At 45.6% G+C, this 27377-nt stretch overlaps 1 protein-coding gene across 4 annotated transcripts in view; it reads right to left on the bottom strand.

Moving 5' to 3' along the window:
• RGS6 (regulator of G protein signaling 6) overlaps positions 1-27377 on the bottom strand; it is a 1543034-nt gene that overhangs the window by 307785 nt on the left and 1207872 nt on the right. For all 4 annotated transcript variants that reach the window (XM_069638605.1, XM_069638608.1, XM_069638607.1 and 1 more), the window contains 3 exons: positions 26714-26795; positions 19942-20016; positions 589-687 (listed from right to left, as the gene is read on the bottom strand). In XM_069638605.1, the coding sequence (XP_069494706.1) occupies positions 589-687; positions 19942-20016; positions 26714-26795 (256 nt within the window). The remainder of the gene's footprint in view (positions 1-588; positions 688-19941; positions 20017-26713; positions 26796-27377) is intronic.

The following is a 27377-nucleotide window of genomic DNA, read 5'->3' as shown; positions in this document are numbered from 1 at the left end:
AGGCCAAACTGCCAGAAGGCTGAGAAGCATCATAAGGAACTTCATGGGTTTTTGGAACATTGAGAGACTTGAAAGCATGGGGAAGGGAACCTCTCTTTTTGACAAAGTGAACCATCCTGAATTTTGGGGAACGGAAAACCTCTTTTACAATAACAAACTGGAAGAAGCTCTGAACTTTTATTTGAACACTTTTCATTTTGATGCTGACATCTCTACACATTATATACAAGTAGATGTGAGGGCAAGTATAGGTTTTGGACACAGACGGATATTCGCTTTTGACTTCCTGACAAAGACTCTCCTTAGTTTTAGTTATGCAGGGAAATCCCACCTTAGCACAGGGCAAGCTGGGCATTTTCCCAACCTTCTCTTATTTGAATAAACTTTTCTGAACCAGGTTTTTACTCAGTTGTCTGTGTCTGCTTCTTGATGCCTTCACAATGTACATACATTGAATCTGACTAGGCAGTGATTTGCATATTCAATGACATGGCACAGCCATCCAATACCGTCAACAAGTACCCACTCTCCATTGCAACCTCAAAAATACACACATGCATATTTTCATGTATTAGGCAGGCCGCCTACCCGTTTCCGCAAGTCGTCTTTTGTAGTTTTCCTAATCACTGTGGAGGGAACGTGGACAGGACTTTGGGACTGCGATTCTTCGGCAACACCATATACTGACTGCGGAAAAGAAGAGACATATACATCAGTTTTGTGATCCTAACCGGACTCATAGAGAGCAGGGGATTACACATTTTGGCTCGCCAGATGTTTTAGACTACAATTACCATAAGCTCTAGCAAGCAAAGTCAATGGTGAGAATTATGGGAGACAAAGGCCAGAGAGTGGAAATTCAAGACTTTCAATATTTTCTTAGCTAAAAATCACTGTGGTACATTTTTATAAGTGTGTATATATGTACATGGCCTGGCCCCCATCATTTAGTGCAAGAAGAAACACCTCTCCTAGAATAAGCATATATATAAGCATGCTATGAACTTGCCACATTAGTGGAAGCTACAAGGCATTTTGTCCATATAGTTAGTAGTCGAGGTCTAGTGCTGAATTTGGTGGCAACCGTAGTGCAAGCATGCGTTATAGTTCAGTGTTTCCCACTTTACAAAACACTGAGAGGGATGGCAAATCATTCTATTTTGCTGTGCTCAGTGCTCATATCTGGAAAATTTGGAAGCACTTTAACATGGCCTAAACATCCCATTTAGTGCTATAAAAACACTTCTAATATATATATTTATTTTTTCAAACTAGGGAGGGCGAGGGGTGCACTCTGGTTCCCAGCTTAGTATACCTTCCATAGTCCAGTTGATCTTCTCCAAGCGCTTTCATGCCACTTGCACTCATCAGGGAGGCAGTCTGTTCAGGTGTTAATTGTTAATACCAAATATGGCCCCAGGGGATTCTGGTTGCTGTAGTTAATGCAGGTAGCCAGGAAACAAATCTTCCTCCAATTACATAGTGTAAATCCCACAGTGGAGGGAGGGGAGGAAAACCAGCAGTGTGGCTCTCCAGAGTGGGGCATGTATCACCCTGGTGCTGCCCCTCTCGAGACCAGAACTCCCCCCAAAAATGTCAAACTAGGGGGGGTGAGGGGCAGACTCTGGTTCCAAGCTTAGTATACCTTCCACAGTCCAGTTTATCTTCTCCTCCAAGTGCTTTCCTACCTCTTGTACTCATGAGGCCATATTTGGTATTAACAATTAACTGATATTTTGCAAACAAAAAAGTTTGTCACAGCCCCCATGCATCCCCCAGACTGGAAATTGCATGAAAGAATCCTTTGAAAATGAAAAAGTTATCAAGAAAGCAAAAAAACGCTCCTTGCGGCCTGCTGCCATCTATTTCCCCAAAGAGAAAAAGTCAAAAAGTCTAATCAGTGCACAGCAAAAACCGCTGGATGGAATTGGACCAGGTCCAAAATGGATCTATGCGATTGCTGCATGCCCAAAAACGTTGCAGATCAATCTCTCGAGTACGGTAACATTGCTGCAGGGAATCGTTTTTCCAATCTCTGCACGGCCTCCCCTTCAGATTCCTTATGCGGGGGACACCCCTGCTACCCTGTACACTCTGAAACCCCTCTCCCCATTCCCCATTCCCCAATGCCTATTGGGTGTGTCCAATCTCGTCACCCCCACCCTTCCGAAGTCCATTTCCCCTGACCCACCCCACACCCTCATAGCATACACGCAGGCACATACACCCCACCCACACACATACACACACTCCCATTCCTTCCCCGAACCCCCTGCTTACATTTCTGGCTGCACCCTCTTCTTGCCTGCGCTGTGCGTGTGCGCATGTTTGCGGCCTGTCAGGGAATTCTTTTTGGCAAAATCAGCCGATAACTTACGAAAGAACTTGGGCATGAAGTCTTGACTTGATTTCCGGGAGGCGTCTGGCGTTATTCCGTCCAATAGTTGTTAAAATATTTGACGGAGAAGGGTGTGCCAACCTTCTCCCAAAATTATAGCTATATCGCCCATGGTGCTTTGCAGCAGATAGACTTTTCAAAAATGAAAAATCTGCCTTTTTTTTCTTAGATGCGAGAGATGACTGGGGTTATAACGGGTATGACCGGGATTAGCCAAAAACAAAAAGTGGAAACAAAGTCATTTGGAGGAGGAAAAAGAATGAAATGGCATCAGACTATGTGTGGGGAGAGGCAAAGAGGACACCATGAGAAATTGGGGAGTCGGGTGAGGGCCTGGGGACCAAGTTTAGAGCTCGAACATTTTTGCATAACCGGGGTTATACTGGGGATAGCCACGGTTATAGTTGAAAACAGGATCGGGAATGAAAGTGCATCACATGAAAATAATCACGGTTATTTGCGGGCATTCAGGATAACCAGGGTTATTTATAGCACATTGCTAATATAACTGCGGTTATGGGAAACACATTTTTATAAAATAGAGAGAGTTAAAAAAAATGAGATGAATGCAATTAAAAGTTTCATTTTACAGCTTCAGTGAGGTGGGGGGTAATGAGTGTGGCCAAAGGATATGGGTACTGGGTTACTTTATGGAACCGAATAGTGCAATATGGAAAGTGGACACGGCTGAAGGCCGTGGCACTGGTCATGGCCGAAGGTCATGTCTAGTGGGCCCCAATGAAACCTATTGGGGCAACATGTCAAGGGGTGCAATATGGAAACTGGACACAGTGACTAAAGGCCATGGCCACTGGTAATGACTAAAGGCCATGGCTACTGTGCCCAAAAGAAACCTAGTGGTGTGCCCACAGCTGAAGACCACGGCTAGTGGGCCTGTTTAGGAAACCTATTGGAGCAATATGTAGAGTTGCCATGGCTGAAGGCCGGGGGCACTGTAAATTGTAAGGGTACCTGTAATCCCAAAGGTCCTCCAGGTAGGCAGTATAATAATGTTCACAAAAATGGACCTGAGTAACGAGATTGGACCAATACACTCAGCAATTAATTATTCATGCAAAAAAATAATTTATTTAGAAAAGTGCCACACTAATCAAAACCATACAGTTAATACAGACACATCATTACACTGACATCTGATTCACTCACCTTTCATACCCATACTCTCACACATCCAATGATCACCCTATACACAATAAGTAGTCAACCTATAAATGAAACCCCTATTGTGTTTCTACATATAACAGTTTGCACAATTTCCGTTACACCCTTATCTCCTGTTGGTGTGCACATATATATACAATAGCACATAAGGCTTGTTGATGAACAGTCTACATATGTTTCGGTCGGTTAGAGAATGGATTTCAATTGGAGCCTGACGTTGTTCCGACCTTCTTCAGGACAGACCATGAGGAGTAACTCATCCCTCACGTACAAAACACACTATGGTGGAAGATGCCTTCCAGTGTTCACTCTCTAATAACAATTGATGGGGGTGATATCGTTCTTGATACTGGAGTAAAATTTTTCGGACTGAGAATCGGACCGTTCTAACATCTTGGCTGTTTTTAATGAAATATCTCGTTTAAGGTTAATAATCTCAAAAGATATTGATGTAGTAGATTTCTTTGACCAGAGCCGAACGAATATAGTAACCATCAAAGTGTCCCCCAGAGCTGTATACGTAATGTTGCAGGAGGACTCAAAAGCCTTGAGATCAATGAGGTATGATTTGATACCTTGTAATACCTCAGGGAAAATTAATGGTTCTGTGAAGTGATATAGCAAAGGGAAAATTGGAGCTGGTTTAAAGATATATTACTCTAACAACCCTTGCTCAAATGACCTTGTAAAATGAACTGAACCAGAATTTATCAAGGATCATGTTGAGTGGGACTGGTTCTGGCTGCCGGCGACATTATCTAAGGAAAATGAATTAAGTATGGGGGAATGAAACGTGTCTAGTGTGCGAGATACTACATCATTTATGTCATGGAATGTGAGGGGTTACACCAAACTATTACATAATGGGATTTTATGTATTGAGATTAGTTCTCATACAACGTTATTTATCCAAGAGGGCTGCACAGTGTTTTCAATAGTGTGGAACGGCTATCAATTAATAAAAAAAGGCCATTCGAAATAAAATTACGCAGGCCATCCGGAGGCTTGTTAATAGTTTGTAGAAATGACCGACTACCACCACGGTTCTTGCTGCAGTATGGGTAATTTTATTTATAAATGTCCCAGTTTGTGGTTTCTTCACCCTTGTGGGGTCTTTACTAGTCTCTTAACGTCTGGTTGATTCCCCTTGTCGGACTTCTTCTACTCATTGGCCCCAGGATAGGCCCACCAGTCTTTAACCTTTGGTTCTTGCAGTCTACCGGTCGAAGGAAAACAAGCAACAACCTGTGTGTGAGTCGGTCTCCTTTTATCCGGTCAGGCACAGACTCACCAATCAACCACCTTCATGTTGGAATGTCCCTCAAACAGGTTAGTACGGGATGCCCAACACCCTGCCTGAGCCACCGTTGACATCTGTGTAATCCTGCAAACCCTGGTTGCAGGGGCCCTAGCCCGGACCCCGTTGCTGTTATAGAGGCGTCCGGTCTTCTGACAGAGTGGACACCAGGTAGTGATGTGTCTTTGTTCGTGCTGTCCATCGCCACAATAACAGGCTCCGTTGGTGACCCCGTGCGCACGCTTCATCTCAGGGTGTACGGCCAACGACCTTCGGAATCCCAGGAAAACAGGCAACAGGCTGAAGACCCTGGACACGTAGCGATAGAGGAGCACTTGCAGGGCACCGACATCAGCATCTTCCGTCACGACACCAGGGGGTTGCACCTCACATAGTTATAAAAACATTTTTCTCCTAAGCTTTGAAAATGTAATGGATGAATTTGGAGGCCTTTTGGCAGCGAAGGCTGTCCTAGTAGATGGGGCCCTTAATCTAAACCTATTAATTATTAACCTATATTGGAACCCCACACATTGCTTGATTGATATGATACTTCAGGAGCTCACAAGAGTGTCAGACACAGGATGGCGATATAACAATTGCTGGGGACTTGAGCACTTCTGGTCTTGCTCGGCCAAAAGAAAAAAACCCTTGCCATTTTGGTGACATTAGTCGTGAAAATAAAAGAGAACAGCATGGCCTAAGGGAAATGGAGAGTCCTTATGTTGAATGGTAATGCAAGGGGAGATATTCCGATACGTTTACTTGGCAGAAGGGCATCAGCCACTCGCGAATGGATTGTAATTTTATGACAGAATCATTGTTTCAAATTTGCAAATTAATTTTTTATTAAGGAGATTAATCTGAGTCACCATCAAATGTTAATTGCTACTCTGAAATTGAAAATAGCCTCAGTTCAATCCACCGCTCTAACAGGCTTAGATGTAAATCATTTTTTAAGGACTAGTAATATGGAGACCAAAAATAATGACTGTCTTTACTACACAAACTATGCCATTTTTTTAATAGTACTATACTAAACCAAATAATGGCTGTGATTGAAACAGAGAATTATTGCCACCTTTAATCTTTAATGAAATACATGGGGCCTCATTACGAGGCCAGCGGTCCAGAAAATATTGTAGTGGTAGCAATGTACAGGCAGCGTTTCCGGACTGCCAGACTCCGAGTATGCCTGCAGGGGCCATTGCTCCTGGCAGGTCTGACCTGCCAGGGGCACCGGCCCCTACAGGCATGGTTTTCATGGAAGCATCAGCACCATTTATAACAGTGCCAGTGCTTCCGTGTCCCCATTCCCGTGGAGTCTTTTGGGACTCCAAGGGAATGGGGACTTCCACTTTCCGCCGCCTGATCTCCTGGGCTGCCGGGACTTGTATTGTCCCAGTGGCACCAGGATATCAGGTGGTGGAACGATGTTACGAGTTCAGCGGCAACCCGCCGGTAGCACCGGCGGGTTACTGCCAAACTCGGAATGCGTCCCATAGTGTACCTGCGAGCGTAGCAAATGTCACATGTCAACATGTATATGACGATGAAGTTCATTTAAGAAAAAGAATACTCTGTACTGATATTAAGACAACTAAATGACATAATATCACCCAAACATAGATAGTGAAGAAAATAAGATTACACAAACAAAAGTATACAAATTGGCTAAAGAATGCTCTCACAGAGAGATGGGGAGCATATGCTAGAAGCCCCACTTAAAAATGATTCGATTAACTTCTGGTCATACATACAAAATTAGGTTAAACAATAAAGGGGAATCCAACATAACCTGGTATCTGAGGAGAGCTGGGTTAACTAATTAGTAGCCTTGCATAAATTCTCACAGAACGATAATCAAATTAGTGTTGAGGATGGACCTCGGAATATGAACCTAAATTATGATGATATTCTGGGACTAATTAAAATAAATTTAATTTGCGAGCACCTGATCCCAGTGGATTGAGCAATAGGGTCTTTAAGGGAGCACCAGAATAATGGGCGTCCATTCTATTAATACTATTAAGTAACATCATTGAATCCAAGACAATACCTAAGTCTTGGAAAATATCACATGTCATACCTATTTTCTAAAAAGGGAGATCAAAACAATCTGGTAAACTACTGCCAGATTACATCTACTTGATGCAGATAGCAAGATCTTTGCATCTCTAATCCTTAGAGAAATTGAAGAGTGGGCCACCATGACCCGTAGGCTGTCTACATTTCAAACAGGTTTCAGGAAAGGCTATAAAGCACGTGGTAAATATGGTGTCCCTTTGTACATCCCTTGCATTGACCTAAAACAGGCTTTTGATATGGTGAATCGCTCACGACTATGGCTCAAGTTAAAGAACTGGCAGTTACCTGAACAGATTGCTTATATGCTTATGAAACTGATCTCAGAGTTAGAATGAATTTGCAGGGAACATTATCTAGGAAAATACCAACTTCTAAGAGGCTCCGACAGAGATGCCTCCTAGCGCCGTGCTTATTCAACTTGTACGTTTCAAAGTACTTAAATTAAGCAGATTTTGTATCTCCACAGTTAGCTTGTTGCAAAATTTGCTAGCGCACTTATGCAGACGACGTCATCCTTATAGATCATACTCAAATAAACTTACGAAGCCTTATTGAAAGATTTCAGTTATACACTACTGACAATGAATACAGAATTAAGTTAAACAAATCTAATGTTTTGTGCATCTCCAGATAAAATAGGGGACAAGGTTTTTGTTGGAAATTGGGTGACGAGAAATTGGATGTTGTTCGGGAAATAAAATATGTCGGCTTCCACTTGACTAACAAAGCACTTAAGTCTGCCTTCAATCAAAGATTAGATACAAAAGCAGATCAATTTGGGGCACAGATGAAATACATCAGCCTAAAATATGGTAGATTTTCAATAATGCCACTCAGTAAGTATTACAGTGCGAAAGTGATACCAGCAAATATGTATGGACTTGATAAATGCTCCTTTTCAGATACTATTAATTTCGCCTTTGTAGAGGGAAAAATATGGCATAGGGCGCTCATGTTGGCAAACTGTGTACCTATGTTACTATATGAATTGGGAGTTCTCTCTAAGCATGTTCATTACCGGCGGGGAGGCTTACTCTTTTTGTAAGAACATTATCATACTGATGGAAAATTCGCTATATTATGACGTGCTGCTGCAGATGCAAAATCCCAAGTCAGGAATGTTCGACCCTTTTAAGGAAAAATGTTGTAAAAGCTTGGATAAATCAAAAATGACTCAAGATGATTTAGCGTCAAACCTAATTGCAGTTAAGGTGAAATTATATGGGTGGGACTGGTGTACCACCTGTGACTGAACAGTTCAATATCCACCATACAAAAGTATTGTGCTAGAAAACAAGACACTTGGAGTTATCGCCAATTATTTTGACAATGTTCCTGATGCACGCTATAGGAATATCTTTTTAAGATTTAGATTAAACCTCTTATCAATGAGAGGAAATGCATGCACCGGCAACAGTCTTTGTGTAACACAAAGTACCTGTAGATTCTGTGCTAACACATTGGAAGTACCGATCTTACATCACATAATGATGAAGTGACCAGCTCTCTGACCTCAGAAACAGGAAATGTTCTCAAGATTCCTTCATGATCTTGAGAAGTTAGAAACGGGCAACTCTTGGGGAAGACTGTTTAGTGGAAGAAATGCTACACTAACAATAATGGTAGAAAAATTGCTATGTAGGTTAGATCTGGGCACCTTGCAAGGTAATGGAATAATCTATAGGCATGTTTTTACGTTTCATAAATGACTAATTAATGATTGGGTATTTTAGATAATTTAGTATATACGTCTGATTCTCATTGGCTAGAATTATATATGGATTAAATACTGTATGTATAGCAATGATAAATTAAATCCTCAATTTTTTTTATAAGGTGGGTACAAACTAATACATAATAAAAACAAATAGCAAAACCCAGTTTGATATCCCCTCCACGAACACAATCCCTCCCTTACACCTTGCTGAAGAGAACCCTCAACTCAGAAAGCCGAGATCCAGGCAGTTGGCCCCAAGCTGGAATCCACTGATGTTATTTCTCGTTTTCCATTGGCTGGCATCCACAAAAGAAAATTAACTCCACCTGGCTTAACAGAAATCCTAAAACCCTTTGCAAACTGGCCCTGAACCACGGAAGATCCCAAATGACAAACACAGAAGTAATCACCTTTGCCTTCTGGCCCTTCACTCGCACCTCCACAGAAGCCACAATTGTAGTGGAACCCTCTTCATTTGAATTGCCACATAACCGTGCTCTGCTGCTCAGAACTCAAGACCACCTGTCCTCTGCCAGTTCCTGCTTCTTTTCTCTCCTCTATCTCAACAAAATGCAACTGACCATAGAGTCTCCACACGTAGTGATTCAGCATTGAAACCCGCCACATCTGAGGTAAAGGTTATCCCAGGAACATCCAAAAGAGTCCCTGCAAATCCTGCAGGGGGCATAGTTCCCTCTGTATCCAGGGCCCCTCCTTCCTCTTTATTCACAAGAAAGATCAAAAGCTTTTCCAGTGGGGCATCACTTACCAACCATGGGTCGCCTGTCCCCAATCCAAGATGGTCACTGTAATCTAATTTCTTCATAAAGGAGGCAGATGATGTTTACAGTTGTCCACTCATGCTCAGTTCTTCACCAGGCCTGCACTACCATGTCTTTGAATAGTTGGTCCTCCAGTCCTCCAGTGCAGGCCCCGGCCAGGCCATTGCTTTAACTGATGTACCTCCCTCCCTATTCTCCGTAAGACATATCATTTGCAGACAATACAATTGGTAATGTTTACTGCTTCTATTCCACACCTACTTATACTGCTCATCATATTCGCCCATGCCCTGCAGCCTGGATCACTGCCTCCCTCACAGGGTCACCATGGAACAATCAAGAAGCATACATGGCTGCCATCTTATCTGGCCCTCCGTGAACAATAGGATAATTCCGCTCACCAACAAACTCCACCTGTGGGATACCTGTATAAATGTGAGGGTATACACGGAATACCCTTCGGTTCCCCTCTCTCACACTGGAGAACTGATAGCGTGGGGCTCAATTCTGGAGTCCCAGTATTAATTCTATGTGCTCAAGCCATGAGGACATGTCTCCCCCAATGCATGTCCATTCCAACCCACAACCAGCCATAGCACTAATGTTTTAATAACAGTAACAATACACAAGTACCTGCTTTTGTATTGTTATAACTTGCCATACTATATAATACTTCTACTGATAGCTCAAATGTTTTCCAGTAGATGAATCAACCCCTACCTCATGCCCAGTGCCTGATGTACCTAGAACCCCTGAGGACAGCCATTACCTCTCACAGAGCAGCTAATGGAAGTTCTATTTACACGTTGAGGGTCACCATCTCTGAACCTTATTGTGGATTATGTTTTGCCAACTGACTGCTGGAGCCATTAGGGATTGCATGTTCGCTAAGCAGGAGACCACCTTCACCTTCCAGATGAAACCATCAAAAGCAAATATGGGCTGATGGGGTGTAGGCACATCACACTTCTGGTTTTGGAAAGAGTTTTGAAGGACGTATATGGAAGCCATGTGACTGGGGTCCCCCTTCATCTCTCTGTTCCTTCTGACCCCAGACTATACAAGGCCCTCTAGCTTCTTATTGTAGGATGTTTTTATGATGTAATGTTTTGTTATATGTCACTTGTATAGGGCCTACTGCCATTGGTTTGGCCTTGGAGCGCTGTGGGGATGAATGCCCTTCGGAAGACCATAGTCAGAGATGTAAGAGTTGAAGAAATTATTTCTCAAATGCGCGTGCAAATTCTTTTAGCCAGCACAAACGTGGGTAGGGAGTGTCTAGGCCACTACCAGCAACCCATAGTTATCAGATGAGAGAATGTGTGCTGTGACAAATTGTCAGGGGAGTGGGATAGTCAGAAGCGTCAGATTATGTGAACGGCGGGTATGAACTTTGCGTGGGTCTTTGCTGTATTCTATTGGATGAGGTGATGCATGTTTTTGTTGTGTGTAATGGAGTCGTGTTTATTGAGAGGTATGCAGGTGAGCGGCACGTGCGGGATGCGGTTATGTTTTGTAGTATGCAAGTATGGCAGTGGAAAGCAGTAGCAAACTGCAGTTGGGAAACCCACATCCTGCACCCCAATGGAAGAAAAGCAAGCATGGCAGTGGCACACCATAGCAAAATACAGTTGAGTAACCCACGCTCAGGAGCCTTACGGGATGGAGGCAAATAAGGCGGTGGAAAACTGTATCAAAAACAGTTGGAAAACTCACACCCTGGACCTCAAGGGAAGAAAAGCAAGTATGGCAGTGGAGAGGATAGAGCGGGTGGGTGGAATGGATGGAGTGGATCGTGTGGATATAGGACGTGTGGATGGAGGAGATGAGCGTATAGAATGGGTGACTGGACGAGGCGGATGATGGAACGGATGAAGTAGATGGAATGGATGACGTGGATGGAACAGTGGAAGTGGATGGAACAGATGAAGTGATTGGAACGGATGAAATGGATGACAGGAATGAATTGGATAGAACGGATGAAGTGGATGGAACGGATGGAACTGGACGGAACAGATGAATCAGATAAATGGACGAAGAGGATAGAACCAATGAAGTGGACAGAATGGATGAAGCGTACGGAACGACTGCTATGTACCTGTATCCCGATGTTACCCTATCCATCCTGTCGCTTTATATACTTATGCCGCTATGTGCGCCCCCTATCCTGCTCTCGTGCTTGGTCGCAGGTTCTTCACTGATAAACCACCATATCACACTACTACCCTTACTCTCTCCTGTACACCATCATTCAACTAGAATACAGCTATGTTATGACACATTCAGCCTAGCTGTTCTCATACTAACATGACCCCACTGACACCTCATCATCCTAATAAAACACAGCTAGATGAGCACATTCCAGCTAGCTTTAGGCGTCTCCTCAGGCCTAATGCAGCCAGAACTCAGTCTGAGTGTCCACCCTCCAGACTGAACACATCCAACTGATTTCCTCAGTACCACACCTACCGCTATGAAGCAACTATCATGCAACAACCACACCAGCTGCACACATACCACATTCTTTCTACTGACCTGAACTACGGTTCCCGAGGGCGTTCAACCTACCAGCACTTTGAGGTAATACCAATGATAGGTAAGGTGCTATATAAATGGCAAGTAACATAACATAACATAACACAACAGTGGCAAAATACGGTTGGGAAGCAGTGTGGGATTATAATGCAATGTGGTGTGTGAGGGTTCAGAAATGTGAGATTCACAACTGAGTTTAGGTTTCTCAAGGTTTGACATTTTATTTGCCTCAGAAAAAATAAATAAACCCTAACTAAACTTACTCTACCAGGGAATTCCCCACCTATTCTATGGTCTAAGGTAGGACTTCGTAGCACACACAAAACTAACCCTCACACTAAACAACAAAACATTCAAAGTACAACATAAACATCACAAATAAAAGGCTACCGAATAATTAAGGTCTTGGATGACTTCTACTTGCTCTGAGCAGATTAGGCTCCCCCAGAAATGTCCAAAGTCAATTTCGGCCATGAAAAACCAAAGTGTTAAATCTGTTCTTGAAAAGTTCCAAAGAAACAAGAAGTCACTCAAACAAAAATCCACAGGTAACAGTTTCTTCTTCGTTAAGGGAGTTGCTCTCTCCGTGGCAACTTCCTCTTGTCAATGTTACTATGTTACTGCGAGAGCAGGCTTCTCCACCTCAGAGATTTCTTCTGCTTCAACTTCATAATCATGCTCGACAGAATTCTAGACAACCACAGAATTCTAGAAAACCACAGTTCTAATTCTTCTGCCGCAACTTAATATTGTGGAAATGATTAGGTAACTTAAGCAAGACTCTTGGACCCCTGCAGATTGGCAAGGCACTCTTCTTTCCACGATTACAAGAAAAGACAGCCTCTTTACCTTTCCTCTAAGTCATGGGTGCACAACATACGGCCCACGGGCCAGTTGCGGCCGCCATGCTGTTTTTTCCGGCCTGCGAGGCACAAAGACTTTCCTAATGGAGGGCAGCCCGCAAGCAGCATCGGCCGCCCTCCATTAGGAAAGTCTTTGTTGTCTTCCGGGCCGGACAAAACACTGGCCGTCATTGGCTCAGCACACACGCACCACGTCACTCCTACGAGCCGCGTAGTGCGTGTGTGCTGCACCAATGGAGTGCCAGCACTACGGCTGGCGCAGCCAGTAAGGCTTGATGCTGGAAGGCATTTCAGCCTTGCTTGCCACGCCAGCATTAGTACAATTCCACTTACCTCGCCAGCGTTCCAGCTTACCTGCCTTCCAGCACGTCTCCGGTAAGTGGTCTGTGTGTTTGTGTTTGTGTGTCGGGTCTGTTCTGCTGTATGTTTGTGTTGTGTATGTTGAGATGGGGGTGGGGGGGTGTCCGATGTGTATGAATGTTTGTTTTTGAGTGTTTGTGTTGTGTATGTTGAGATGGGAGTGGGGGGGCGTTTCGGATGTGTATGAATGTTTGTTTTTGAGTGTTTGTGTTGTGTATGTTGAGATGCGGGGGTGGGGGGTGTCGGATGTGCATGAATGTTTGTTTTTGAATGTTCGTGTTGTGTATGTTGAGATGTATGTATGGGTGCATGTTTGCGAGTGTGCTGAGTTGGGGGTTTGGGTCTGTATGGGTGCATGCTTGAGAGTGTGTGTGCTGAGTTGGGGGGTGGGGGGTTCGGGTCTGTATGGGTGCATGTTTGCGAGTGTGCTGAGTTGGGGGGGTTCGGGTCTGTATGGGTGCATGCTTGAGAGTGTGTGTGCTGAGTTGGGGGGTGGGGGGTTCGGGTCTGTATGGGTTCATGGTGTATGCTTGAGAGTGTGTGCTGAGTTGGGGGGTGGGGGTTCGGGTCTGTATGGGTGCATGTTTGAGAGTGCTGATTTGGGGGTGGGGTTTCGGGTTTGTATGGGTGCATGTTTGAGAGTGTGGGTGCTGAGTTGGGGGGTGGGGGGTTCGGGTATGTATGGGTGCATGTTTGAGAGTGTGCTGAGTTGGGGGGTGGGGGGTTCGGGTCTGTATGGGTGCATGTTTGAGAGTGTGTGTGCTGAGTTGGGGGGTGGGGGGTTCGGGTCTGTATGGGTGCATGTTTGCGAGTGTGCTGAGTTGGGGGGGTTCCGGTCTGTATGGGTGCATGCTTGAGAGTGTGTGTGCTGAGTTGGGGGGTGGGGGGTTCGGGTCTGTATGGGTTCATGGAGTATGCTTGAGAGTGTGTGCTGAGTTGGGGGGGTGGGGGGTTCGGGTCTGGATGGGTGCATGTTTGAGAGTGTGCTGATTTGGGGGTGGGGGTTCGGGTCTGTATGGGTGCATGTTTGAGAGTGTGGGTGCTGAGTTAGGGGGTGGGGGGCTCGGGTCTGTATGGGTGCATGGTGTATGGTTGAGAGTGTGTGCTGAGTTGGGGGGTGGGGGTTCCGGTCTGTATGGGTGCATGTTTGGGAGTGTGTATGCTGAGTTGGGGGGTTCGGGTATGTATGGGTGCATGTTTGAGAGTGTGCTGAGTTGGGGGGTGGGGGGTTCGGGTCTGTATGGGTGCATGTTTGAGAGTGTGTGTGCTGAGTTGGGGGTTCGGGTCTGTATGGGTGCATGTTTGAGAGTGTGCTGATTTGGGGGCTGGGGGGTTCGTGTCTGTATGGGTGCATGTTTGAGAGTGTGTGTGCTGAGTTGGGGGGTGGGGGGTTCGGGTCTGTATGGGTGCATGTTTGAGAGTGTGCTGATTTGGGGGGTGGGGGGTTCGGGTCTGTATGGGTGCATGTTTGAGAGTGTGTGTGCTGAGTTGGGGGGTGGGGGGTTCGGGTCTGTATGGGTGCATGTTTGAGAGTGTGCTGATTTGGTGGGTGGGGGGTTCGGGTCTGTATGGGTGCATGTTTGAGAGTGTGCTGATTTGGGGGATGGGGGTTCATGTCTGTATGGGTGCATGTTTGAGAGTGTGTGTGCTGAGTTGGGGGGTGGGGGGTTCGTGTCTGTATGGGTGCATGTTTGAGAGTGTGTGTGCTGAGTTCGGGTGTGGGGGGTTCGGGGTTCGGGTCTGTATGGGTGCATGTTTGAGAGTGTGCTGATTTGGGGGTTCGGGTCTGTATGGGTGCATGCTTGAGTGTGTTTGGGGCATAGTGTTTGGTTGGGGGTGAGGGGGCCATGGGGCATAGTGTTTGGTTGGGGGTGAGGGACAGGGGTAATAGTGTTAGGTTGGGGGTGGGAGCCATGGGGCATAGTGTTTGGTTGGGGGTGAGAGGGCCATGGGGCATAGTGTTTGGTTGGGGGTGAGGGGGCCATGGGGCATAGTGTTTGCTTGGGGGGTGAGGGACAGGGGGCATAGTGTTTGTTTGGGGGGTGAGGGACAGGGGGCATAGTGTTTGCTTGGGGGTGAGAGCCATGGGGCATAGTGTTTAGTTGGGGTGAGGGGGCCATGGGGCATAGTGTTTGGTTGGGGGTGAGGGACAGGAGGCATAGTGTTTGCTTGGGGGGTGAGGGACAGGGGGCATAGTGTTTGGTTGGGGGTGAGGGGGCCATGGGGCATAGTGTTTGCTTGGGGGGTGAGGGACAGGGGGCATAGTGTTTGTTTGAGGGGTGAGGGACAGGGGGCATAGTGTTTGCTTGGGGGTGAGAGCCATGGGGCATAGTGTTTGGTTGGGGTGAGGGGGCCATGGGGCATAGTGTTTGGTTGGGGGTGAGGGAGCCATGGGTATAGTGTTTGGTTGGGGGTGAGGGGGCCATGGGGCCTAGTGTTTGGTTGGGGGTGAGGGACAGGGGGCATAGTGTTTGGTTGGGGGTGAGGGGGCCATGGGGCATAGTGTTTGGTTGGGGGTGGGAGCCATGGGGCATAGTGTTTGGTTGGGGTTGAGGGACAGGGGGCATAGTGTTTGCTTGAGGCGTGGAGGCCATGGGGCATAGTGTTTGGTTGGGGGTGAGGGGGCTATGGGCATAGTGTTTGGTTGGGGGTGAGGGACAGGGGGCATAGTGTTTACTTGGGGGTGAGGGACAGGGGGCATAGTGTTTGGTTGGGGGTGGGAGCCATGGGGCATAGTGTTTGGTTGGGGGTGAGGGGGCCATGGGGCATAGTGTTTGGTTGGGGGTGAGGGGGCCATGGGGCATAGTGTTTGGTTGGGGGTGGGAGCCATGGGGCATAGTGTTTGGGTGGGGGTGAGGGACAGGGGGCATAGTGTTTGGTTGGGATTGAGGGGGCCATGGGGCATAGTGTTTGGTTGAGGGTGGGAGCCATGGGGCATAGTGTTTGGTTGGGGATGAGGGGGCCATGGGGCATAGTGTTTGGTTGGGGGTGGGAGCCATGGGGCATAGTGTTTGGTTGGGGATGAGGGGGCCATGGGGCATAGTGTTTGGTTGGGGGTGGGAGCCATGGGGCATAGTGTTGCACTCCAAGAGTGAACTCAATAATAAAGCTAAAACAGGCACAGTTAGGATATGTACATCCTTTGCTTTTTTGAGGAAACCAGACTCAACGAAGGCCATGCTCCTCTTGGGCAACCCAACCAGCAAACTATAGCAGTCCAAAATAACAGAATGTCCAATCAAGGGTCAATAAAATAAATATAATTTAATTAAACAGACAATATACAATAACTACATTGAAATAAATGATAACAATGGAAAATGTGTAGTACAAAATGTAAGTTTGAAATGCAATAAAAATCGTTACCCTTCAAAAACATATTCTTTTTCCATGTGTTTAATACAAATTGGGGGTTGAAAAAGCCTCCTGACATGTCCCGCCTACCGCCCCGCCCACTTTTACTATTCGGCCCACTACAGCCCTCATGTAAGGTACTTTCGGGCCTCTGTCAAAATCAGTTGTGCACCCCTGCTCTAAGTCTTGTAGTTACCACAAAATCTGCTTTAGCTTCTGCCAGATTTTCAGCTTCACAGAGGTGTAATTATTTCTTGTTACAAGCACCCAGCTCCCTTCCCCAGCTTTACAGGTGTCTCCATGTCTCCGGGGTTTAACCCAAAGCTGCACTCCCACTTTCCCAGTTTTATATGACTTTGTCACCCTTGTATCAGAGGACCCTGGGGTAATATTAGCTTCAACAACTTCAAGACCACACGCTTCAGTTCTTAATCGGGCTGGTGTGTGCTTTGGAAGGTTCTGTCTACTGGCTTGGGCTTGGGCTAAGCCTGTACTACTTATGATTTCAACAACTTCTGCAACAATTAAATGTAGGACATTACCAGAGTCGAGGTTCACTTCAAAATCTAATTTAGGCATAGGCGATTGCTTCTTGATGTTAAACTCCAACTTGCTTCTTGCAATACCATTTATATGGATAGCATTCGTCTTTAACAATGATCAGGAAACACAACACTTCATACACAGCCTTTCTGAAGTGAGATATTCTTGTAACTGTTTGGGAAAGTCTGCCACAGCTTGTTAACCCATAACCGCTCCCGTTCTCCCTGTTAATAGGAGGCATGTGACTTTTCCGGTTCATGATTTTAGTGCAACAATGGGAAAATAAAGACTTTTTTCACACGCGAGCAGTGCAGCGATTGCAGGAAGTGCGTGATAGATTTCCCTTTGTTTAACAAGACGTCCCACAATGAATGAGCTCACCTGCTTTATCTTCTAGGCGAGTGAACCTCAGCTGGTTACAGTTACCAGAAAGGAGTTTCTGCTGATTTGGAGTACAACACTTCATTTACCGGCTCCAGAGTTATAGCGGCTGCAAGCTTCTTCTGCTTACCGACTTCCTTTCCTCTGCTACTGCTACCACAGGGACTCTCAGGATCCACGCCTCTCCTCAGCACGGGTGTATTTTCGCATCGGGCCTCGTTCAAGGAGAGTGTTCCCCTCTCCAGCTTCCCTCACTTGCTTCTGCACATGGGCCCCTGGTAAAACACAGGACTTCAGCTCTGTAATCACGGCAACTAAGCGCACCTGGAGAGACGGCCAGCTTCTTCCAGTCTCTTCCAATGCAGCCACAGCCAAACAGGGTTTGTGGGCACAGGACCAACTCAGAGGCTGCAGGTGAAATCTGCTCTTCCTTTTCTCCGGCGTCCCTTATGTGGTCACACTTCCTTGTGAGCTGCCGGCCTCCTGTTCTGCTTCTTCTCCTACTGCTGAAGTCGACCTTCCAGCTCCTGTTTCAACTTCTGTTTGAGCTTCCTTCTGAAGCTCCCTCCTGCAGCAGCCTGTTATGCCCCTCAGGTGTGTTAATTGGCTTTAGGTGCAGACCCTCAGACTTAATTGCCTGACCTTGCCATAGGCTATTAGGCTTGCCTGTCTAATCTTTCCTCCTGCATGCCTCAGCCCTCTTCTTCATCACAGTCCAAGAGGGCTTCTGGGACACGTAGTCTCTTCCAGAGAAATCTGGTCTTTCTACTGCTTTGGTGGTGTTGACAATAATTTAATTTCCCTTAATATTTTTAGAAGAGGATTTAAAGGGTTGAACCTTTTTAGAGATAGCTGGAATAGGAAAGACCATGTTTCTATCAATCTTTTTGGTATCTCTTTGATTTGAAAGTGGACACTTAGGGCGAATAAATAATGGTTCTGGGGATATGACAGTTTCAGACTTCCTAAACCTAGTTTTTGTTAGCTTAGTTTTAACAATAGGCGGAATTTCATGAGCATGGTAACAAGCCATCAACTCTCTCCGAATGACCTTAGAAATTTCAGAGGAACCATACCATGTCCCATCCTGCAAACTCTCCCCACTACCCTAGGCCCTGTCGCCAGCCAGGTGATCCTCCCGCAGTATACCACACCCAGGATTGGGATCAGGAAGCATCTGCCCTCTCCTTGCCACCTGGGAGGAAACTTTCGGCTGGTTGTTAGTGGGGGATCTACAGGATTCTCCAGAGTTGGGACAAAATAACAGCGAGATTCACAAGTGCAGACCCAACCCAGAAGCTCTGTGGGAAGATGCTTCAATGCGGCGGGACTAAACAACAGCGGGATTAAACAATGCAAACCCATCTAGATGCACTATTGGAAGAATATGCAATGTTGTTGGACAAAATAACAGTGAGCTCCAAACATGCAGCAGTACAGCAATGGCGTAGTCTCCTACCTAGTTGTAGCTGCAGACGGTGAGGGGGAGGCCTGACAGGGCTAGGGCACCAGGGCGAACAGGCAAACAGGGATGGAAGGTGCCCAAGGAAGGTGCCCTTTGCCCGAGCCCTTCATCGGCTGCCCGGGCAAGGATGCCCTGAGAGCCACCTATAAATGGGGAGTGATTCCTGAGTCAGCTGACCCTCACCATCAACCAATCAGGGTTCAGGGAGCGGGCAGAGGGAGGGGGAAAGGCAGGGTAGGGACTGACCTCTATTCCCACTATAATGGCTATGGATTCAGTTGGAACGGTGGGGAGGGTGAGATACCAGCCTCCGGGATGCAAAAAGGACAATAGGGTCAGAGGACTTACTATGAGAGTGCTGGTCACAGCAGTGATTGGATGCAGGGGGGGCTGGGGGGGGTGATGCTGAAGTACACACTCTGGTGTATGGGGTAATACCATCTGGAAGAGAGAGTTGGATGGTGGAGGAAGAGCAGTGAGGAGGAATTGATCACATAATGAGAGAGTCTTTGAGGAGGTGGAAGGAGGATAGTCACCTGGTGAAGTAAAGGCATGGATGTAGGAGGGATATTGATCCACGACCCACTGGGGAGGAAGACAGAAGAAAGCTAGAAGGGGGGGCAGAGCTGCTCTATCGGAGAAAGCGACAGGAGGTCAGGAGTCCCCTAGAAAGATAAAAAGCGGGGAGGTCCCGAAAGATCAGGTTGGCCCAGGGTAGATTGGAAAGGCAGTAGGAGGTACGAGATGATGTCCCCCCCCCCCTCCACTGTGGGACAGGGAGCTTAGAGAGGGACCATCCGGAAATGAGTGTCTCAATCCCCAGGCCCTAAAGCAGGGAGGTGGTCAGGCAAGAAGTGAGCCCTCAGCCTACAGCCCTGACTTTGGGGAACAACACCATCCAGCGACTATCCTAGGGTACTTAGAACTGCTGGAGGCGAACTTGAGGCTGCAAGGAGGCCTATATCATGAAACTGACCTTTTTGATTTTTTGAGGGTTTTTCATCCGGCGACATTTCCGAATGTCCATTTCCGTTGTGTTCACACATCCAGGCTGAAAGAGAAAGAGGCACAGATCAGTATTTCCTATTGTCCTCTAAATGTGGCTGTGACCAAGCATGCACAGAGCCCAGAATGACACACCCTGGCTGGAATTAAAAGTACATGGTATAAAGGCATGCAGCTGCGGTATGCTTTCCTGACTCCAGATTACAATGATAGTCTCCCCATTAGCAAAGTTGAAACAGTGGTGTAGGACAGATTCCCAGTGGGAAAGAGGGAAAAACATTAATAATAAGAAAAATATCAGAGCCACTGAACAGGATAAAAAAGAGAGAGTAGGTAAGGCAATAGGTGCCAAAGAAAATGTGTAAAAGTTGTGATCAATAATAGAACAATAAGACAGACTTGCAAAATGAGACAATATTGTGAAAGATCCAAATGTGTTGACTAGGTATAGCAGGCAATACATGAGAACTATTGTGTACTTTAATGGCAATTCGTCTCATGTATTGCAACGTTTGCCATGTTGGTGCCCTCTTGGTGCATACATTGTGAACCATCAGTTGTGGCCTCTGGATAGCGGTACACCCCATTTTGGTGCGACCAGTCCGGCGCAACCAGTCCAGCGCAGGGGTCATTTTAACCCAGCACGTTTCGGTACGGCAGTTCAAGGATTTTAATTAAATTTAAAAAGTGTAGGTATTAATGCTGTTTCGAACCCTGGCTGCAGGGTTGCGAAACCAACAAAGTAACCACTCGGCTATACAAATCTTATCGCTCTCATGTGCACCAGTTACTTTTATAAAAGTAGGTCAGTCTGAATATGTTATGCTTAATATAAGCAACTGTTGCAGATGAAATTGATAAGATCGCCATGGCCTTGTGGTTAACTGTTCAATCTGACAGTTCTGCATGCTAAGGTTCACAGCCGCCCTAAAACTATATATATACTTTTTAAAATTAATATTGCAAATGCAATGCAATGTTAATTAAACTTGCGGCGAAACGTCCGCGCCAAACCGGCCCGCGCCGAACCAGCGGCGCCGAAATGTCCTGCTCAGTCTGGATAGTGGCCATTACGGAGCAGGACCTAACCTTACGGCCAGGCCGTCAATGATTCTGTCACGCACAGCGCGTCTCTACAAGGGGCCCCGCGTGCTCTCATGTGGGCCACTGTCACCGATGGATGCCTGCAAGGCCCTCCTGATCCAGGCAGTAGAAAAAGCAAGGGAGCACGGTCCATCGGATGAGAGGAGGCCATCTGTGTAGACGCTCTTCTCATGTCCTGGTGGAGGGGGACTCACAGAGGCAAGTGTCAATCAACTTCCTGATTCCTGCTGCAGTGTGCAGCACGTGCACCTGGAGGAGAGCAGGGCGAGGGAACTGGCAAGGGACAGGGTGACTAAGAAAGGGAAAAAGAAACTGTGTGCATGCAAGTTCTGTAAATGCGTGTATCTCTTTTAGTGTGCGTGCGTGCGTGCGTGCGTGAGAGAGAGAGAGAGAGAGAGAGTAAGAAAGTGTATCCATTCATTGAGGTAGGGAAGGGGGACCAGGGCAGGCAATGTTCGACAGTGGCAACTGTGGCATATTTAGGGTACTTGCTGCAAGACACCATGTTGCAGGGAAATGTTGAAATATATTTGACACTGTCTGCATAATGTGTTTAAAAGGCAACACTGGTATATATTATGCGTAGGTGGAATGAAAAGGTTTTAGAATTGTAATGCTGCCATATATTGGACATAGCCAGCATACAATGTATTCTTACTGTGGCAATACTGTCATTTGTTGGGCACAGCAAGCATGAAAGTGTTTTAAGTGACAATATACTGACATAAATTGTAACAGCCTGATTGCAGGATAGCATGTATTAGGCTTGGCCAGCATGAAGGGTGCTCTTACAGTGGTATGCTGCATTTATTTCTCACAGTGAGCATGCAAATGTTTGTACTGTGAAAATGGTGGCACATATCATGTAGGTATCATGAATGGCATATATCGTGTGGGGGATATACGCTGCATGAACATGTGCTTTACAGGTGTGGTGCTGGCATACATTGCGAACACAGGTATAATGAAAAGATGTGGTACAGTGGCAGTGCTGGCTTATATTGCAGGCACAGGCATCATGAAAACATGTGGTACAGTGGCAGTGCTGGTTTATAGGCTTATATTGCAGGCACAGGCATCATGAAAATATGTGGTACAGTGGCAGTTCTGGCTTATAGGCTTATATTGCAGGCACAGGCATCATGAAAAGATGTGGTACAGTGGCAGTGCTGGCTTATAGGCTTATATTGCAGGCACAGGCATCATGAAAATATGTGGTACAGTGGCAGTGCTGGCTTATATTGCAGGCACAGGCATCATGAAAATATGTGGTACAGTGGCAGTGCTGGCTTATACTGCAGGCACAGGTATCATGAAAAGATGTGGTACAGTGGCAGTGCTGGCTTATATTGCAGGCGCAGGCATCATGAAAATCTGTGGTACAGTGGCAGTGCTGGCTTATATTGCAGGCGCAGGCATCATGAAAATATGTGGTACAGTGGCAGTGCTGGCTTATATTGCAGGCACAGGCATCATGAAAATATGTGGTACAGTGGCAGTGCTGGCTTATATTGCAGGCAAAGGCATCATGAAAATATGTGGTACAGTGGCAGTGCTGGCTCATATTGCAGGCGCAGGCATCATGAAACGACTTCCTAAATGGAAATCTGCCCATTTTTATCTCCACCTCCGGGGTGGGGGCATAAATTATAAATAGGCACCAGAAGTATATGTTTTTTCATTTTACAGAAAGTGAGCACTGATGTTTCCCTGTAGTATAGTGAGAAGAGTTTTTACATTGGGCCTTTGTATGGGGGTGAAACGTGGGCATCTCTGATGCCTCCTCTCACCGATTTACCCATGCAATGCATAAAAGGGTGAGCAGTGTTATGAACCCCCACTATACTTTATCCAATTCCACCATCAATATACTGTTTTGAATGATTTATTAACAGTCATTCAATGCCACATTCCGGGGTGTGAAGCACGGACGTATTCTTGCGTCCACCCTGTTTAGTTTATATCCAGCGGATCTGCCGGCAGTGCTGCAACAGCTCGTAGCGCGTCCTATGGAGATCGGCACGCTGAAGGTTGGCTGGCTGGCTTGCATATGCAGATGAGTTGCTCCTCCTGGACTACTCCCTCAGAGGCCTCCAAGTGATGCTCGACGCCCTTGGTGAAAACGCCACTGTTAATGCGTTACCAATCAATAAGGCCAAGTGTATGCAGATTACGCGGTCACTGAGTGTGTGTATTAGTAGACAAGGAGGTTGTTCCTTTAAGACTATCATGTAGTTCTACACAGCTAAAATTGTTCCTTGCATGCTATATAGATTTGAGATTTTGGGACACACCTTGATAGATACAATAGCGAAATTTGAAAGTAAGATCTTGCAAATGTTATTTTGAATGCCGAAGTCACTCTCTATTGGGTATATCATGATATAATTTAATGTTAGACAGATAAGGGCAGTGATTTCAAGCAAACTGACCATAGGCTATCACAAATTGCTACAACTCGACAATGGAACAGTAATGACGAGGTCTTTCAAGCCTAGAGCGCTCTTGATCATCATGAGAAATTTGGGACAGTGGGTTAAATACACTCTGAGTATCTGCGATCGCCTTTAGGGTATGGAACTCAAAGCAGGTCTCTGCCTTGGAAGGGCCTTAAAACCTGGGTAAAGGAGCAAACGCATGAGCTCTGGATAGAGGCTGAGCTTGTACGATTAGCATCAAATGCACATAGTGGTACTTTCATAGAGTACTTCTTGGAGCGATGCTTCAGTCCCACATACCTTGAGGCATTCCCAAACAGTACTCTAATACGAAATGACCTGCTTTTAAAGTTCCATTGCACTCAGGTATTGGAAACGATGGGTGCGCAAAGACGGATAGCACGTAACCAGCGACTGTGTCATCTCTGAGGAGACATGATCTGTGAATCGGCTGAACACATAATGTGCCATTGTATTGGACCAGAGGCCGTAAGGTACAAATCTATGAAATCTTATTATAATAAGTACAAGAGAAGGGATATATTTTAATGTGCGAACGCTTGCTTGAAGGAAATGACGTTAATCTGATTTACAACATGATGAGATTTTATGAATCGGCTATGGACATTTTAAGTGAATTGTCATTGGCTACATTGTTTTTAAACTTGGGAGGTAATTGCAGTGCTGGTCCCTTTTTATATTATTGTGTTGTGATCTGCTGTAATGTATATATACAAAGCCTAAATTGGCAATATGTATATTAATAATAAAAAAATAAAAAAATAAATCATTTTAATAAGATTAAGGGTGCTGTCAATGGGGCGGTGTAATTTGTGGCAATTTATCAATGATTTACTATAGTTTGAAAAAACACATTCCTGCTTGGGCAACAATCAACTGATTTTTACTGTGATCCAGATCTGTGCTCATTGTGGTTTTCCATTTCCAGTCAAAATTGTCTCAGCGCCGGCCTCTGCAACATAAAAGACCCAATTCTTCCAACTCTTTCCTAACTCCCCCAGCCAATGTATTTACATTTTAGTTGGTGGACCTCTTTTACGTGTCTCTAGCGGTCTGTTCTAGATACGCTTCGTCGCCAGAGGAAGACACTCGTCTAAGAAAGTGGTGCAAAATAAATCAGGGAATGAGCAATTACCTTGTGAGACGAAACAAGTTCTGATATTTTACACAGTCGTTGCAGCCAGATTCTTGTAACCTTGTTGTACAGCCGCTAACAAGAGGTATCATTGTCCGACTCAATGGTAAAGCATTGCATTGACTTTTAAAAGTGTTGGGTGGAACTCCCAGGTATGCCAGAGCGATGCTGGAAGACTGCAGACTTGGAGATCCCAACTCCCTCCCCCAGTATACACAAAGGACTCAGTCAACGGCAAGTTCAAACTGCGGTTTATTGCCAATAAAACCAACAGGGATCAATACAAGAACACAGGTAGATTCCAGTACTTCTCAACGTTGCCTGGCTCGCCGGCCAGTTTTACTGCAAAATTGCGTCATTACTCCATCACCACTTGTGCCCTTCTCCAAAAACCTATCAGCGTGAGCGGTTGGCCATCGAAAGCCTAATAAACTACATGGTCACCTATACGTGTTATTCTACTGGCTCTTACACATCATGAATAAAGTCCTGAATAAAACGCCACAACCACCCTTTCGCCTTTTTCACTGGGTACATCGCTGTGTTGCATGAGGACTCTGATGGCACAAGAATGCCTCTCTCTATCAGTGCTGCAATAGTCTCGTAAATGCCCTTATCTGCCTCTTTTGTGAATGGGTATTGTTTTAGTCTTGGTAATCTTTACTCCCCCTATGCTTTTTAAAAGTCCCACATCATAGAGACTTGTCGTCCATAGTGTGCTGGGCACCTTGGCCAGATCCTCCTCACAGAATGATGGTGGCTCTTTCAGCGCCATTGCCATCCTCTGTGGTACCTCTCTGTAGTGTATCCACAACCAGTAAGTCACACTCATCTCGAGCATCATCTCTGTCGGGTACCCATTCCCTGTCTTTCTCGAAATATGTGAGGGTCCTGCAGCCTTTCAGGTTCTGCAGCGGAGACGACCTAGTGCCGGGCTGACGCAGCAAACCATCAGCTCTGCTACCACCTTGTTGGGTGGAACTCCCAGGTATGACAGAGCGATGCTGGAAGTCCACGGACTTGGAGAGCCCAACTCTCTCCACCAGTATACACGGAGGACTCAGTCAACGGTAAGTTCAAACTGCGGTTTCTTGCGAATAAAACCAACAGGGAACAATACAAGAACACAGGTAGATTCCAGTACTTCTCAAAATCTCCTTGTTCGCTGGCCAGTTTTATTGCAAAATGACGTCATTACTCGATCATCACTTGGGCCCTTCTCCAAAATCCTATCGGTGTGAGGGATTGGCTATCGAAAGTCTAATAACCTATATGGTCACCTATATGTGTTATTCTATTGCCTCTTACATGTCAGGTGGCTGGCCTGTCCCATCCCCAATTCACTATCTATGACATTGTTGCAGAGTAGTGGGCTTACCATTGTTTCTTGTCTGTTGCCATCCACCCCTGGAATACTAAACTGTGATTGGCTAGAGCTGATCCCCCAGGCCTGGGACTCAAACAAGTTCTCAACTTGCTGTGTACCTTTTCAAGGTAATGTGAATGATTATGTGTCTGTATTGTAACTTGTGTACACCACCGAGCCTTATGAGAATATTCTCCTAATGGTAGCAACACTTGGTGCAATCTGCGTCTGGTTGCTCGGACTGGCTTCTCTTTCCCACCATATAAGACTGCCCATTGTTTTATTCGGCTGTACCACGTGTTCAGAGACCACAAAATCAAGCTCTGCAGCTCCTAATTATGAGGATTTATTCCGTTTCTCTGCAGTTGGTCCCTTTGTCATTTGGGGATTGGAATGTGTCTTCGTATCTCTTGACCTTGGCTATGGGCCGTCTCACGCACTTGCTCTCTGTCCAGCCTGAATCGGTTCAGCTCTTCTCCTGCTCAGTGAGTTGAGGCCTGCTGTATTTTTCCAAAACCGTATAATGCATTTAGAGACACCAGCATAGATTCTATTCTATTATATTTCAATTTAATAAGCAAATTGCATTGTCTTGGTTATATTTCCTATCTCAGTAGCTAACATCAAGGTACATAGAAGCGCTTTAATGCATGCAATGTAATGAAAGGTAAAATATTACCACTGGCCGGTGGACATCCCAAAAGCCCCTCTCTTGACTGTCCAGAATTTTCCTTTCTGTTTTATCTTTTTTTCTGTCAAGTCTAGAAGTAAAGAAATCAAAGCAATCATCTTTTGTTTTCTTATTTTATATTTTCTAAATATCATAATTCTCTGAATTTTACCACAGGATTCATTTGTGAGACCATAAAAAGAGGATCCACAGAATCACGCAATGGGAACCTCAAGGTAACGAGGACATTCACCGCTGTGAAGGAGACCTAATGGCTGGCGGCTCATGGCCTGAACAATCAATAAACTAGGATGCAATTATCAAAATATCTTACAATACTTCGCACAAGCTGGGATCATTTAGTGGAAGAAGGACACTTACTACCTATTCACCAAGTCCCACAGATCTTGCCCCAAAACCCATGGGTAGTCTACATACATTGATTTGCTGCTATCACTGTGATCGCTCGATGCTACGATGCAACTGTTTATTATATAAATGCCAATAAAGAAATTTGAAAATAAATAAAAAATAAATTGATTTGCTGCTATTCCCCCAGCTCTGAACCTAATCACCATTATTTCTGTTTTGCATAATTTCTTAAATAGCAGTATTCGCATTCTGGGCACACTTCAATTCAGAGTTTGTAAACACTTGCAGAATTTTAGTATGA

This window comes from Ambystoma mexicanum, chromosome 14, assembly GCF_040938575.1.
Source record: "Ambystoma mexicanum isolate Mex_15411 chromosome 14, UKY_AmexF1_1, whole genome shotgun sequence".
Classification (NCBI taxonomy): Eukaryota; Metazoa; Chordata; class Amphibia; order Caudata; family Ambystomatidae; genus Ambystoma; species Ambystoma mexicanum.
This window is presented reverse-complemented; position numbering and strand designations above follow the sequence as displayed.